This window comes from Pantherophis guttatus, chromosome 7 (assembly GCF_059756535.1).
Source record: "Pantherophis guttatus breed Tessera chromosome 7, ASM5975653v1, whole genome shotgun sequence".
NCBI classification, from domain to species: domain Eukaryota; kingdom Metazoa; phylum Chordata; class Lepidosauria; order Squamata; family Colubridae; genus Pantherophis; species Pantherophis guttatus.
In genome coordinates, this window is record NC_142069.1 from 22,710,042 (window position 1) to 22,726,443 (window position 16,402).

Genomic DNA, 16,402 nt, shown 5'->3' on the forward strand with positions numbered 1-16,402 from the left:
CTTCCCCCATAACATGTATCAGAAGAAAAGGTCTGAATATTTTAATTATTTTTCAGGAACTGTGGGCCAGAGAGAGAGAACAAGGCAGAAATGTCACAATGTCACTAGTGGCTGCACGGACCATGGAGTTTAAGATATATTTTTATATAATTTCTAGAGTAGATTATATAATAGGCAAATTGATTTGTTCCACTGCTGTATAGAATGTCTGGACTTTCCATTACTAGGAAAGCTTAAATATGGAAGGAAAGTGCTTCATTGCAAGAAGGAAGTGCTACCTATCCAGTCAGTGGCACCATCAAACTTGCAGGATGGTGCGCACAATATTACAATAGCAATAGCACTTATGTACCCCTTCGCAGCCCTCTGTAAGCGGTTTACAGAGACAGCATATTGTCCCCAACAATCTGGCTCCTCATTTTACCAACCTTGGAAGGATGGAAGGCTGAGTCAACCTTGAGCCAGTGAGAATCGAACTCTGGCAGTCAGCAGAATTAGCCTGCAATACTGCATTCTAACCACTGTGTTATCATGGCTCATGCAAACCTTTCTCCTTTTGTACATCTGCATACAACAGTGGTAGGGTTACCATCACAATACTTTTTCTTCCACCCCACCTTGATGCAGCTATCCATGCCTATATCTGTGATGGCGAACCTATGGCACGCGTGCCCAAGGTGGCATACAGAGCCATCTTTCCGGGCACGCGAGCTGTCGCCCAACTCACCTGCAGCTGCGCATGCATGTTGCCCAACACCCCAGCTGGTGTTCAGAACTCCGGTGCACATGCGCGCAATTCAGGGGACCCAACTGGTCTTCGGAGCTCTCCCGCACATGCGCGAGCATTTGCACATGCGCAGGAGAGTACTTGCACGCAGCGTACACATGCATAGATGGCGTTTGTGTGCGTGCAAAAACCATGTGAATGCACAGATGGTGCAATTGCGCCTTCAGCGCACAGGGGGAGCCACACAAAAGCCGCACGCATATGGAGATTGTGCGGTTGCACGCGCAGCGCACCTGTTCAGCACTCAGTGAGTAAAAGATTCGCCACCACTGGCCTATATTATTTCAGCTTCAAGCATGGCATGGATTTATCATTAATGTATTCAAATCAAACTTTCAACTGAAGCATATTAACTAAGTTTTTCATTAGGAAAAGCTTTAGGTGCTCACCCCATATTTTAAACTGAACTTTTAAGTTCTCAAATTGTACTTGGAAAAAATCTCTCTCTTTAAAAGAGCCCACACAAGCTACATTCCCTCCCTTCTCCCCAACATAGACAAGGTTTCAGCCCGATAGCTTTGATCTTTTCACAGTTCTTTTGCATGCCGGTTTTTCCTGTCAGAATGTCACTTTTACTTTAATGACACCTTCATCTAGGAAAGCACACGAACCATTCACTGGAGAGTTTTGAAATTGATAAAATCTGCTGGAGAACGCCTATTAGTGTTTCAGCATCCTCAATTGAAAGAGAGAAGGCTTAGGGAAATGCTTATCTTTTGCGCTGCTTCCAATCTTAATAAATCTGGTAGGTAAAATTTAACACTAATTAATTTTTTTCTAGCATTAAAATTAAGAGCAACTTGCAGTAAAAAAAAAACCCAAGAGATAAAAACATTAGCATTAATCTCAAATCTTGAATTTCTATAGGACAAAGAATATTGAATAGCAGATGGGGGTTTCTTGTACATGCTTTAACAGAATTTTTGCACTTTTTCCCACCTCTTGCCAAAAAAGACAATTTTTTTTGTACCCCACTAAACCTGTGAATAATTGGTTTGGATTTAGAAATGTGGTGCTTCAAGTTTTCTAAAATACTGTAAATCCCGGAGGACCTCTATCTTCAATTTGGACATGGATGATATCATGTTGGCTCTTTAAGGAGCTGTCTTCACCCCCAAACATTTGTAATCAATGGGGCATGTTCAATATGTCTATGGAGATTCTCAGTCATCCAAGTCATGGCTGACCCAAAGGAGCTTTTTCAAGAGGCATCTGGACTGTCTTTGTTTTTCCTTGAAGATGTTTCGCTTCTCATCCAAGGAGCTTCTTCAGTTCCGACGCTTCTTATCTAAATTCTCAGTCAGAACTGAGGAAGCTTCTTGGATGAGAAGTGAAACGTCTTCAAGGAAAAACAAAGAAAGTCCAAGTGCCTCTTGAATAAGCACCTTTGGGACGACATGTTCAATATAAATTTCAGCTACAGAACTAGAAGCGATTGTGATAGCGATAATTCTCTATCAGATAGTTGTGAGTAAAGATTTAGAACTCACACAGCCAACCTGGATTGTATCAGCATGTTCCAACTCTGGACTTAATTACACTTTGAATTTTCCAGGCTGGGTCTTGTCTAAGGCAAGACAAAACAGTGGGCATTAAAATCCCACTGAGATCAATCTGAAAGCCAATTCAAGTTTCATTAATTGACCAACTCAAGATTCATTAATTTCAGTTACAGTCAAAATGCTCTTTCTCACCCTTCACAAATCTTCTTGATTTTCTGTCTCAGCTGTTCCCCTTGATAGAAGATGATGAATACATTCTTTTTCATCTCTTCTTTCTGGGAAAGGAAATATGATTTAAGGAGAAACCGTTTCAAAATAATCACAGAGGCAACCAAATACAATCCCAGCAATTTCCTAGCATTATATCCCAGGTAAAAGATCTGAGGCAACAAAATTAAAAACCTATCGGTACCTACAGTGACAGGATCTTCCAAGGGTGTATCCATTTCACTGAACTTCAGGTAGATGTTTCCCCTGCAGGCTCTCCACAGCAAACGTTCAAAAGTCACCAGCCTCTCTCTTTTAATCACACCAGCTATGAATCTATGGAATGCAAAACAAACATAATACCCTGTATAATATACCCTTTCAGAAGTAATTAGTTTATTGAATTATACCAATTGTAATCCTACTACCAGTTCCTAGATTGGCCTTCTTCACCAAGGCACCTTCTGCATGCGCTGGGATTATTTTATTGATATAAATAAAACGACTGACTGAATGATAACTCCCAGCATTCTTAAATAGCATGAAATATCCTAAAACAGAATGGGAAAATTTTGGGAGCAAAAGGATGGCATGCTCTGAGGAACTTTGCAATTGAGTGATGGTCACATTAGTAGGACAGAGATGCAGTAGTACAGGGGTGTCAAACTCAAGGCCCACGGCCCACATCTGGCCCGCAATTTGGTTGGATCTGGCCCGCAGGGCCATTTTGGTCTACCCAGTGTGAAGAAGAAAGATCAGGCCAATGTAGCTTCGGCCCAGTCTACCCACTGAGAAGAGAAAACATGCCAGCAGTTTGGGGAGTGGCGTCAAGGTGGCCACGCCCACTCAGTTGGCCACGCCCACCCAGTCAACCATGCCCCCCTGGTCCCGAGGTCAACCACAGCCCTGATGCAGCCCTCAATGAAATTGAATTTGACATCCGTGCAGTAGTAGGACAGGGTTAACTTTAGCTTCACATGTGTAAGTGGGTCAGGTTTTAGATATTAATAAATATTTTGTGGGGAAGAAGTTGCGGTGTTCCCCCATATTTTTTTTAAACTAAGTCTATGTAAGGGTTATTCTATATGCATTTCTCATTTTTTTTTTGGTCTCAAAATGGTAGCACTTTGGAATTTAGTGGTGTGGTTAGAAAGGCTTGGGTACCAAGCAGAGATGGCTATTTCTATAGAAGGAGCTATAGGACTGAAGGCTTTCAGCAAAATGATGAAATCAGCATCATGACATAAGCTCAGCCACTTTCCTATATTTCTTATATTTCTTATATTTAATATATTTCTTATATTACAATGATATGATCCTCATTGCATCATTTGCTGCCTCATGGAGGCCTCTTCAGCCCAGCTCTGGGAGAAAGGGAAAATATTGATAAATAAATAAATAGGCTAAATGGAGAATTTTCTTCTCCGTCAGCTACATCCAGCCAGGAGGAAGTGCGTTCACTTCAGTGAGATGCTTGAACTATGGGCTATATGACTAAGATATAAATATGGTGGATACAATACAAGAGAAACAATACTTACCCCAGTTTCGCAGCCACTGCTGCAGGAGTGCTTCTTAATTCCAATAGTCCTGAAGTATCTTCATTGAAGAAATCATCAGGCAAATTAGTCTCAGTCTGAAAGCAGGAGAAAGGCTTAATTTAAAATCCTGTTCCAAAACTCAGCCAGTCCAAGACCTCTTTATTATTTATTGGGGTTTTAGGACAACTTTCACTATCCTAGCATCCTCTAGATACCACAGCAATATTAGAGGCTAACAAGCGGATGAACAGAAGCTTAGATCCAGAGCTTCTGAAGGTCACTGTGTTGGGGAAGGACATATGGGGGCATAACCAGCTGGGAGATAACACTGGAAATAAGCAAGAACAATTACATCATCAGAGAAGATGGAAACATGCCTTATTTTCTGGGAAGCAAGATAATGTTAGAAAGAGACTTGGGCAGGCTCAAGAAAAGGAGGTACAGCCTATTTTTACCAGGCTCCGTTACTTCCAAAAGTAAGCTCTAATATTCCAGAAGAGTTGGTTTCCTAACCTGGTCTACCAAGGAGGGCTGGCACAGCAATACATAGCCATCCTTGGCTGACACTTGGGTAGATCAGTAAGAATTCCCAGAATCATTGTTGGAGCTAATGTAATGGTACATGTCCATGATGGTGAACCTGTGGCACACACAGGTGGCATGCAGCGCCCTCCCTGTGGGCATGCGAGCTGTTGCCCCAGTTCAGCTCCGCTGCGCATGTGCGCACGCCTCCCACCGGCCAGCTAGCCATCAGGTCTCTGCCATGCATGCACGGGGGCATATGCGCATGCGCAGGGGGCATGCACAAGGGGCGCACATGCATTGCATTTTGGGGGTTCGGGTTAACGCACACTTTGGGCATTCGGTCCAGAAAAAGTTAGCCATCACTAGTATATGGGAATGACCTTGGGAGACAAGGAAAGAGCTGCAGTCAGGGCAACAGTCAAATACAAGGAAGCTTAGCCCATAGAAGGAACATAGAATGGCAAATGTTTCAGTAGGGACCCTCTCTAGTTTCTTGGACCATAAAGGTAAGAGGATACTTTCAGACTTGCAAGATTCTGTTAATTCAGTCAAGATTGAACTGCTTTGCTTCTTTCAAATTTAATGCTTTTCAACTTGCCAGTGGAGGGGAGGGGGTATAGAATCCTGAGAATGTGTGCGTCGACTGTGAAAGCCTGGCAACCATCAAGGTCACCACTGGAGGTGCTTGAGAAAGAGATGGACTATTCCCATAACAAAAGGACATCTCATAATTGGACAGTGTGATCACCCAGGGGTGGGGAGAAAGGGAAAATATTGTTTAACTAAGCACGCATTTGCGTGGTTTTGTTTGATGACAGAAGGGACAACAGCATCAAGATGTTCAAGGTTGCAAATATGGTAATGCCCACAGTTTGTCTCTCAGATGGTTGAGCTAAACCCAGATTCTCTCAGATGGTTGAGCTAAACCCAAATGACAAGAATGCATTCAAAAACTGGGTCACCTCAAAGAAGTCTTGGGTTTTCTTCAGGAGATGTTTAAGTTCAGTGAGTTCTAGAAAGTTCTGCTTCAATGCCTGCAGGTTCTGGTTGGCTTCTTCCAACTCACCTTCCAGTTTCTCCAAGGCAGCCTGTTTATAGCCGGAGAGAAACAGAAGTACTGTATGTCCAATCATTCTGTCACACACTTCACTGCTGACAAAATAGATTACTCTAAAGATGGATTATTATACAGAAAACATTTCGAAATGCATCTCAGCATGTTAGGCAATTTTGCAGTGAATATTAACATCTCAGCCCTACTTCTGGGTATGAATGATTCACAAATGACATAAATTAAGTGGAGATAGCAAAATAACTAACAGGAAATCCAACAAATCTTCTTCTGTCTACGTTAGGTAAAACAATGAGGGATTCTAACGTGTATTTTTTTACAGCTCTGCTAGTTAAGCACTAAGCTTCCAAGTCATTCTACTTTTTGTTCTTCATTCAACTTTAACCATTAACCCTTCTGATCATAGTCTGTTTAGACTAACAGAAAAAAAAAGAAAATATTCATTTGAATCAATGGTGATTTCTTGTTACTTCATTGACATTGGTTTTTTTTTCCAGAAGTGTTTATACCTTCCCTGGTTAGCCTATAACTCTGGTATTCCTGAGGTCTTCTATCTAGCACCAATTAAATGCAACCCTGCTTAGCTTTTAAGACTGAGAAAGAAGTACTGAATTGCCCAATTCCTACCCTCCCAGGTTTAAATATTAGTTACAGCAATCCCCCAATCTGTGCCTTCACAATATATTGGATTATTGGTATCATAATCTGCAGCATGGCTGGAGAAGATGAGAACCATAAGTACATAACTATTTTTGTAACCATAATGTAGAGCATACCATGAAATAACAATAGAATAGTAAAATGAAATATTTTTTTTTAAAAAAAGAAAGAGTAGTAGGCCTAAGAAGGATAAAACATAATAAAGCCAGAGCTACAATTAGGAACGACAAAATTAAATAAGTGGTTGCATTTATAAACTTTCTATATCAAACAAACAATTCTCTGTTTTATAAAGATCTTGACTTAATGTTATTTTGGATTGTCGTCTCTTGCTGGCTCAACGCAACTGTCTATCATGCTTCTCTAACCAGAAACATGCAAAGACTACCTCTAAGTCAATCATTTCTCGTGGTGGTGGAGTGTCTGGATATTTCCCATATATGACAGGCAGGATCTCCTCTCCCATCTCACTTTCCAGAAAACCTGGGAGGAAAAACAAATGGAAACACACTAGCTAAGTTCACAAAACACACTCTGCTGCCTTTTCCACACCATATGAAAACTTGGTTAGTTGTAACTTCGGTGATTAAGGATTTTGTATGAATATAAATATAGGCTTAACTTTTCACCTCTTTAATAAATGGAGTCAAAAATTGTGTCACATTAAAGAGATATCCTCTGCATTAATCACTGGCGCAACCAGGCTGTGAGTGGTAAATCTCTGGTTTTCTTAATTGGCAATGGTATAACTCAACTCCTACCCTCAAAATGATGCTATAGAGCACTTTACACCAGAACAACTCGACACAAGAACAGTTTTTTCCCGAACACTATCACCCTGCTAAACAAATACCCTGTTTCCCCCCAACATAAGACATCCCCTGATAATAAGCCTGATCAGGATTTTGAGTGCATGGCAATAAGGCCAAGCTCTTATTTCAGGGTTCAAAAAAATATAAGACAGGGTCTTATTTTCGGGGAAACATGGTAATTCCCTCAACACTGTCAAAGTATTCACTAAGTCTGCACTACTATTAATCTTCTCATCATTCCTATCACCCATCTCCTCCCACTTATGACTGTATGACTGTAACTTTGTTGCTTGTATCCTTACGGTTTATATTGATTGTTTCCTAGTATGATTTGATTGTTTATTTGTGCCCTATGACTATCATTAAGTGTTGTACCTTATGATTCTTGACGAATGTATCTTTTCTTTTTATGTACACTGAGAGCATATGCACCAAAGACAAATTCCTTGTATGTCCAATCACACTTGGCCAATAAAGAATTGAATTGAATTGAATTGAATTCTATTCTATTCTATAATGGCATCACTGGAAGAAACACAGGGAAATATTTTCATTTTTACAAGGCAGAAGACATCTCTCATAAAAAACAGGTAGGCTAAATCTATGGAAAGTTGAACATATTTGTTTTTATTGCTTAGTTTGCCAAGGATCTACAGAAAATCACAAAACTTTTTCAAAAACAAAAATGGTCTGGGAAGAATGGTGGAGAAGGGTTTACGAAGAGGGTTCCCAAGAAAGCTAATCGCATTTTTAAACTTTCCTCCTTACTCATACATAGATAATAGCCCCATGTGGTTTATGTAACTACATCCTTGAATGAAAAAGCACCTTTGGGACATCCTTGAATGTTAACCCATAGGAGGCAACTTTTTCTAAGCAAAGTTTATTTAGGCAACTAAGCCTTAGTGTCGGCACTGAACAGCAGATTCCACAAGATCTGCAGCAAAAGGTTTTACTGCAATACATTTTTAGGAATCTGAACTCTGCCTTTGGGATTTTCTACTCACTTGGGCATGGTCCATAGCTGCTGCCCCCAAACCTTTGGGCACCAGGGACAGGTTCTGTGGAGGATGGTTTTTCCATGGACTGGAGGGGTGGCATAGTTTCACTCACAGTCTGGTTCCATTCACTTGCGCGGCCTGGTTCCTGGCAGGCCATGGACTGATGGAGGTTGGGGATCCCCGGTCTACAGTGATTTGCAGCAAACAGTGCCTCCCTTCCAATTAATACTGTACCTTATTTCCACTTTTTGCTCAATTTCTGGGGACTTTTAAAATGCTTAATCAAAAAGTGCTAATAATTGCTGTTTTTGTGAGCTAAAGCATTCTAGAGATTGTTGCATTAAGAACAGTTCTCAATACATTTAATTTTTCAATAAACTAAAAGCTACTTACGAAGGACCCTTTCTAAGGATTCACATCTTCTAACTTCATTCACAAACCTTCTTTGAAAGTTGTTCACGTTTGCATTCAACTAAAGAAAATTCATATAAAAATAAAAGATTAGCCAAATTAGCAATATTATCTATCTATCTATCTATCTATCTATCTACCTACCTACCTACCTACCATCCATCCATCCATCCATCCATCCATCCATCCATCCTCTATCTATCTATCCATCCATCCATCTATCTATCTTTCTATCATCCACCCACCCACCCACCCATCCATCCATCCATCCAGGCTGATGGCTAAGAACTCTAGAAATTATTATTCTAAAACATCAGATAACATGAAAGTAAAGAAAACTGAAGTCATGAAGATTTAGTGGAAGTGCATATCAAAGAATTCAACTGGACATCTCCATTAACAGATCAATGTAAACTTATTTCTTCAAACTAATGTATTACTATGGAGAATATCATAACTAATATTGTGCAACCAGAAGGTAGGTGAAGAACTTCTCTTTAAGAAAAGGCCTACAGAGCTAGCAAATGATAGTTTAAACTGATTATTTTTAAAAATTGGTTTTAAAGATTATAAATACAGATAGTTTCACATTCATAATTTTGTAGGTCATTCATATATTTTTCTCATGTAATATATTTGCCCGCATTGTAGACCACAAACGAAGGTTTCCTTAAATCCATTATTTATAAATAGGGTGAAAAATGTGATGTTTGGCTTTCTACATAGGTAACGCTTAGACTTTTACGAAAAGAATTTAAATAGAATAGAATAGAATAGAGTGGAGTGGAGTGGAGTGGAGTGGAGTGGAGTGGAGTGGAGTGAGTGGAATGGAATGGAATGGAATGGAATGGAATGGAATGGAATGGAATGGAATAGAATAGAATAGAATAGAATAGAATAGAATAGAATAGAATAGAATAGAATAGAATAGAATAGAATAGAATAGAATAGAATAGAATTTTTTATTGGCCAAGTGTGATTGGACACACAAGGAGTTTGTCTTGGTGCATATGCTCTCAGTGTACATAAAATAAAAGATACGTTCATCAAGAATCATAAGGTACAAAGGGTGGAACTTAACAGGCCTGTTGCTAAACAAAATATAATTTAATAATGCTGAGTTTCCTAATTAAATGCTGAATGGATATGCAGAACATTTGATTATTCTGAGAAATATTTACAATAAACAAGTTACTAAGAACTGAGCTTGGAGAAACAGAGTGATTCAGAAAAGAGTTGAGCTAAGAAGGCATATGATCTTTAGATCTTTTTAAAGGATTAGCAAATGTACTTCAAGAATGACAAGAGTGGAATGGCTTCACTAGCAAAGCTCAGTTTAAAAGGAGGAAGTGAAAAAACGATGTTATATTTAAAAAAAAAAGATACCAGCTAATATCCCTCGTGGAAGCACAACTGAAGAGCAAAGTAATCAAGATGGTGAATAACTTTTTGTTTTTTAATCAAGATTGATAAAGAAATAAAGAGATTTATCCCAGGGAGGAAAGTAATAACTGTTTTAGGAAAGATAATGCAGAATGAGCATATTTCTCAGATAAAAAGAATAATAATCAGAATAATAAAAGCAATTGTTTTCCTGTGTTAAACTGTGAATGTTGGGTATTGAGAAAGAATACAAGAGAGAAGGAAACTGTTATTAAAAGTACCATGAACAGCAAGAAGAATGAATCAATTGGTCCTGGACAATTGGTCCCTTGAGGCAAAGATTGGTAAGCAGAAACTCAGACACTTAAAATAGGTGATGTAAGCAAACAATCAATTAGAAGAGACTATGCTTGGCAAGGTTGAGAGAAGTATAAAAATGGAGAGAGGCAAAGAATAAAGCAGATAGTCGGAACTTGGAAGGTATCAGGGAAATATCCTTGCAAGAGCCAGCCAGTGGTTATCATTTGGGTCAGGCCAAGATGGTAGAGTCACTGAAACTGGGCCTGACTTGATAGTGTCTATTTAAATTACTATTTACTATTTTTCCTTCTTTCAAGAGAGTCATGCTGAAAACAAAGCTAACAGGCTAGAATAGCAATTATTCTATATTCATTATGCTTGGTTATAAAGAAACACAACAGCGCTAAGTGCAAACTTAATGAACAGTCCATGAAAAGCATCCTAAATCAACAATTTACCAATATTCTACACCAGTGGTCCCCAACCCCCGGTCCGCGGACCGGTGCCGGGCCGTGGAGTACCTGGCACCGGGCCGCGCAGCGGCCGGGGGACATGAACGCTGCAGCACAAAGGCTCCTGGGCCGTGCGCAAAAGCTCCTGGGCCGTGCGCAATGGGCCGTGCGCAAAAGCTCCTGGGCCGTGCCCCCACCCCTGCGCACGCTCAGCGGGCCGCGGCGATAAAAAGGTTGGGGACCACTGTTCTACACTACATGTCATGTTCTATAACACAGACACTTTCTTCCTATGCACTTATTTTGCATTGATTTGTTTTTTGTTTGTGTAGTGCATTAATGCAGAGAAGAATTCTGAAAAGCACATCTTTTTGTAATTTTTTTTAAAAAATTGGTTTTAAAGACTATACCATTCCCATTCTTCTTATTCTTAGTGACTTCAGAGTTGTAGTTTAAGAAATATTGTTTTATCCTCTAAACATTTAAAGATTTCCCCCCTCCACTTTAAAAAAAATCAGCAATAAAGGAATTTCCCAGAAACTCAACTTGCTTGTCATTACTGATCTTTCGTCTCAGCATTCTGCTATGCAAGGTTATAAAATATTCAAGATGATGCATTTTCACCTCCCAAGAGTAGAGCATATTACGCAAGCAAAGGTCACCATTTCATTTTATCAAGAACCATATTCCCTTACAAATAAATTGTTGGGTATTTCATGCCAACAGTAGCAGAACACGTAGACCCAAAGTGGGTGGGGTTAATAATTCCCTCTGGAATATTCCTTTTTCTTTTCTAATGCTACTTTCTCTTCCCCTCTTTTTCTTCCCCTCAAGAAACGTTGCAGTTCCTGTCATTCTTGTGTATTAAATTTATACCATGCCTTTTTCTGTGCTCAAGGCAATTTACCAGAGGGTTTCAATTTATTTTGGGGAGCCAAACTGCACTGAGAAACAGTGACTAATTGAGGGCAGATTTCAACAGGGTCTATGACAGTTCACCATGGCCTACTCGCCATGGCTAACTCACCACAGACAACTTTTCACAGCCAACTCACTGCAGGGCAACTTTCTACAGCCATCTTGCCATAAGAAAACTCACTGTTGTGAGTATTAGTGAGTTACACTAATACTAAAGAAATGGGGAAATAGAATCATTAAAGAAAGGATGAAAAAGGAGAGACAGGCTGAAATGTGAATGGCAAAAATAAAAATAGTTTTTATTTATTTTAAATAATTAAATAGAATTATTAAATTGTCCTGCAGCAGTGAGTTGGCTGTGGCGAGTTAGCCACAGGAAGTTGGCTGTGGCAATTTGTCCCATTTCCGGTTCAAAGGGATCTCCCTAGATCTAGTCTAGCATCTTCAAACTCTACAATATCCCCATTCTTGCTGCTGTAGATGACATTCCCCTCTTTTCTATGGGTACTGAGAAGTACAGGCTGGGTTACTTTTAGTATCTACTCACATCTCTGAACTGGACCAAACCCAGCTCTCCAAGTTCTGCAACACAGCAATACGCAGACTCCACCTGAAGAAAAAGTTGCCTCAGACACATCTCTTCACTCCGAAACATGGATGCCATCTTTCATATTCTTTTGGGGCGAAGACATGGAGAAAGACAGAAGGGGATGCATATAAGTAATGCTAAAAAACACAAGGCATTGTCATGTCGATAAGAGGTTACTTTTGATGTAGGGGGAAAAACTGCAGAAACCATGCAAGGTTAATTCTGTTACTGGATAGAGTATGCTAGTCATCTCAGGTCGAAGGGCTATAGCAGCACTGAAGTTCATTTCAGCTTCTGGTTCAATCTGCTTCTCTGTGTGGAATGGAATGGCTCATTAGTTCACACAATAAATGCTTTGGGTTAGCCCAGTGGTGAAATGCAATTTTTTTTACTACCAGTTCTGTGGGTGTGGCTTGGTGGGCGTGGCTTGGTGGGCATGGCAGGGTAAGGATACTGCAAAATCTCCATTCCCACCCCACTCCAGGGGAAGGATACTGCAAAATCTCCATTCCCTCCCCACTCTGGGGCCAGCTAAAGGTAGTATTTGCCAGTTCTCCGAACTGCTAAAAATTTCTGCTACCTGTTCTCCAGAACCTGTCAGAACCTGCTAGATTTCACCCCTGGGTTAGCCTGGAAAACATCAGTTCTGAATAATGGACAAGTCATTATTTTGGCTGAACTAAATAGCCTGGGGAAAGCAATAGCAACACTGGATGGCCTTCTGCACTTTTCTAGGCTTCTTCAGTGAAGGTCACATGTGAAGGAACCTGCAAATACAATCCAATATCCCCTTCGATATCTTCATTGAACTCCTCAGAATTTACTGTTATGTAGGCCCATAATATGATTGCATGACAGCCAGTTTGGTGTAATAGTGAAGGCATCAGGCTAGAAGACAGGAGACCATGAGTTCTAGTCCCGCTTTAGGTCAGTCACTCTCGCTCTAGGGTGTCCAAAAAGCCATACCAAGAAAACAGCAGGGACTTATCCAGGCACTTGCCAAGAATCAACACAGACTCAAAAGAAAAAGCAAACACATAATTAAAATAAGATGACTGTGTTGTAAACTTATGAGTTGCCTAAAATAGGGAGCAAACAGATCAGCAGACTCATTCCATGCAGTCTGGTAGCAGTATCTCAAAACCCTGCAAAGAAAAACTAATTGCAGGAGCAAAAGAAGGTAAATCTCAATGACCCCTGCAGGTTATGTATACCAAAGCAGCAACTCTTTAAGGCCCACAATTATCTACTATATTTTAAAATTTAGAGAAGAACATTTCATTTCATTTAACAGCATAATACAAAAAAAGCCTTAACAACTTTAAGATATGTGGACTTCAATTCCCATTCTTGGAGTAGACGCCCATGTATTATTTTTTTTTAAATTGCCAGGTTAAGAAACAAGGCTTAGCTGAAGCTAAGATCACATGCTGTAAGAGGAGAGGCAGAACATGGAGGTGGGTGGAGTCAAGAGAGGAATCATTCTGGAATTGTTACAATCTCACAAGCCCAGCCTATTTTGAATTCCATTAACTCTTATCTAGTACCAATTGAGTGCTGATTGCTTATTTGATCAGATTCCTTGTGTATAGGCATAACTAATAAATCAGCTTAATTGGAACTTAACTGTGATCCTGCTTTACAACATTAATTTCCCTATCTTTATGTCTTGTTTTAGGAGTAAACCACAAACAATGTTATATGGTTTGCCTGCACTTATCAGTGTATAATACTGTTTGTGGTTTACTCCTAAAACAAGGCATAAAATAGGGAAAATAATGTAAAAGTTTATATTTTTTTGAACCCTGAAATAAGCACTTGGCCTTATTTCCATGTGCTCAAAAGCCCAATTGGGCTTATTATCAGGGGATGTCTTATTTTGGGGGGAAAAGGGTGTGTGTGTGTGTGTGTGTGTATGTGTGTGTGTGTGTATATATATGTGTGTGTATATATATATATATATGTCTTTGGTTATTCGGGTTTTCTCCCACGTAAAATTGGAAGTGTATTGGTGACGTTTCGACGAAGTCTCATTCGTCATCTTCATTTGTCAACGTTTTGACGAAGTCTCATTCGTCATCTTCATTTGTCAACGTTTCGACGAAGTCTCATTCGTCATCTTCAGGCTGGTGTTTTCGGCTTCATGCTCCTAGAAGCACGAAGCCGAAAACACCAGCCTGAAGATGACGAATGAGACTTCGTCAAAACGTCACCAAGACACTTCCAAGTTTACATGGGAGAAAACCCGAATAACCAAACACCTACATACAAACACCCACGAAAACCTCCGAAAACACACACACACATATATATATACACTCTCTCTGTGTGTGGGTGTATACATACACACCCACACATACACACAATTTCTATTTTTAAAAATTCCATGCTACAGAGAAGCCACCTAGTACTTGGCTTCTTTGAGTTATTAAATGCAACCCATTAATCAACAAAGGCTGTGATCCTATGCCAAAGTCATATCTCATTGCTTTCAGTAGGGCATGCTTCCAGGTATGTCTGCTGCCTAAAAACATACTATGTTTCAAGCATTCACAATCAAATTCACAACATCTAGGAAAAGGGGAAAGTTTTGTTTTCTCCTTGACTAGTTCCCTAACATTGTATTCATAGCTAGGCATGGTTTGGGATTAGGACTGGGGAATATATTTGAAATGGCAATGCTATCATCATTCACAGTTAAGATTTAATTTAGATCCTGCCTTTTTTGTACAGGAGCTCAAGGTGGCATGCATAGTATCCCCTCTTCCTATTTTTCCTGCAAGAACAGCTCTGTGCAATGGGTTGGGTTGACAAAGAATGGAATCCTTGCAGACCTACTATCTCAATTATTCCTTACCATAAGTTTTGGTTAAAGAGAAAAGAAACCAACCAAGCTTGGAAGAAAACAGAAATGAGGAAGGTTCTTGCTGCTTAGTTCTTCCTCAAAGCCTTCCCAGAAACCTTTCCTTCTCCTATTTATTGTCCTAGTCTTCCTGCAAGCAAGAGAGTAAAGGAAGGAGGGAATTGGTTATGGGTGAGCATAGCATCCCCTTCAGGGAAGGAGGGAGACTTACAACAGGGAAGCTCCAGAACTTAGAAAAACAAGAGCTACATCCACCAAAGGAGAACCTACCATGCATATTATCTTGAAAGGTTTCATTTTTGGGGGTTGAATTTGTAAGCACGGGGCATGCAGTCAACATAGTATAAGATCCACAGTATAAGATCTACTGTTGGCTTTTCAGTAACGTCAGCAAGCACATACACAGTACTTGTGTGAAGAGCAAGTAATTGTGTGAAGAGCAGGCATTTAAAAATATTTCAAGCATTACTTTCATGCTTTTGTGTTGGTATTCATTCATTGATGCAGAAATTACTAAATTTACCAATGAAAGTTTAAGGCCTTAGGTAATAAGAGGAGAGGGAAGGAAATGTCAGGGATGACCCCTTGTTTTTAGACTATGAACTGAAGTTTTCTTGAGACATGGTCTAAATTGCTTTAGGAGTACCAATGTTAGCCTGTTGCTTTGTTTATATATTGTTTTTCAGGCTCAAACACAATTCAGGCTTAATCTGTTTCTCAGTATTTGCTTTTTAAATTTATAACATGGCAGGTTTTTAATAGTATTTTATCTTATGGAGTTCAAATATAGCCATAAAAAAAAATCAATCTGTAGTCACTAGAAACTACTGTCAAAGTTAGAAATCCCAGTATTTAGAATGCAGTATTGCTGGTTAATTCTGCCCATTGCCAGGCGTTCGATCCTGACAGGCTCAAGGTTGACTCAGCCTTCCATCCTTCCGAAGTCAGTAAAATGAAGACCCAGATTGCTGGGGGCAATATGTTGACTCTGTAAAACTGCTTAGAGAGGGCTGTAAAGCATTGTGAAGCGGTATATATTTATTATTTATTATTTATTAATTCAATTTGTATGCCGCCCCTCTCTGAAGACTCAGGGCGGCTCATATAAGTCTAAGTGCTATTGCTATATGTGAATGCCAACACAAGAACGTACCATACACCACAGATGAAAAACCAGCTCTCCACAGTTTTTGTCTATATCTCTGTTACCTAAACTTGAAATTTAATTTCATATATGCAGCAAGCAAAGGTGTTCAAAGACTGAATCAATGCTACCCATTCACGAAATAATTCTAAAGTAGAAAATATCTCAACTACCCTACTACAAATATCCACAGATGCTTCCAGTGCAAGTGAATTATGGTGAAGCTTAGAAATCC

The 16,402-nt window shown here is 39.7% G+C and overlaps 1 protein-coding gene across 2 annotated transcripts in view; it reads right to left on the reverse strand.

The window, feature by feature from the left end:
• The window catches only part of ATP6V0A4 (ATPase H+ transporting V0 subunit a4), a 44,393-nt gene that overhangs the window by 25,532 nt on the left and 2,459 nt on the right, over nucleotides 1-16,402 (reverse strand). The window contains exons 2-9 of one of the 2 annotated variants that reach the window (XM_060694522.2): nucleotides 15,018-15,153; nucleotides 12,119-12,245; nucleotides 8,501-8,579; nucleotides 6,683-6,777; nucleotides 5,525-5,650; nucleotides 4,038-4,132; nucleotides 2,706-2,832; nucleotides 2,482-2,564 (exon numbers count right to left, since the gene is read on the reverse strand). In XM_060694522.2, coding sequence (XP_060550505.2) covers nucleotides 2,482-2,564; nucleotides 2,706-2,832; nucleotides 4,038-4,132; nucleotides 5,525-5,650; nucleotides 6,683-6,777; nucleotides 8,501-8,579; nucleotides 12,119-12,235 — 722 coding nt within the window. In that variant the 5' untranslated portion in view covers nucleotides 12,236-12,245; nucleotides 15,018-15,153. The remainder of the gene's footprint in view (nucleotides 1-2,481; nucleotides 2,565-2,705; nucleotides 2,833-4,037; nucleotides 4,133-5,524; nucleotides 5,651-6,682; nucleotides 6,778-8,500; nucleotides 8,580-12,118; nucleotides 12,246-15,017; nucleotides 15,154-16,402) is intronic. The other variant, XM_087873759.1, reaches the window with a different exon arrangement.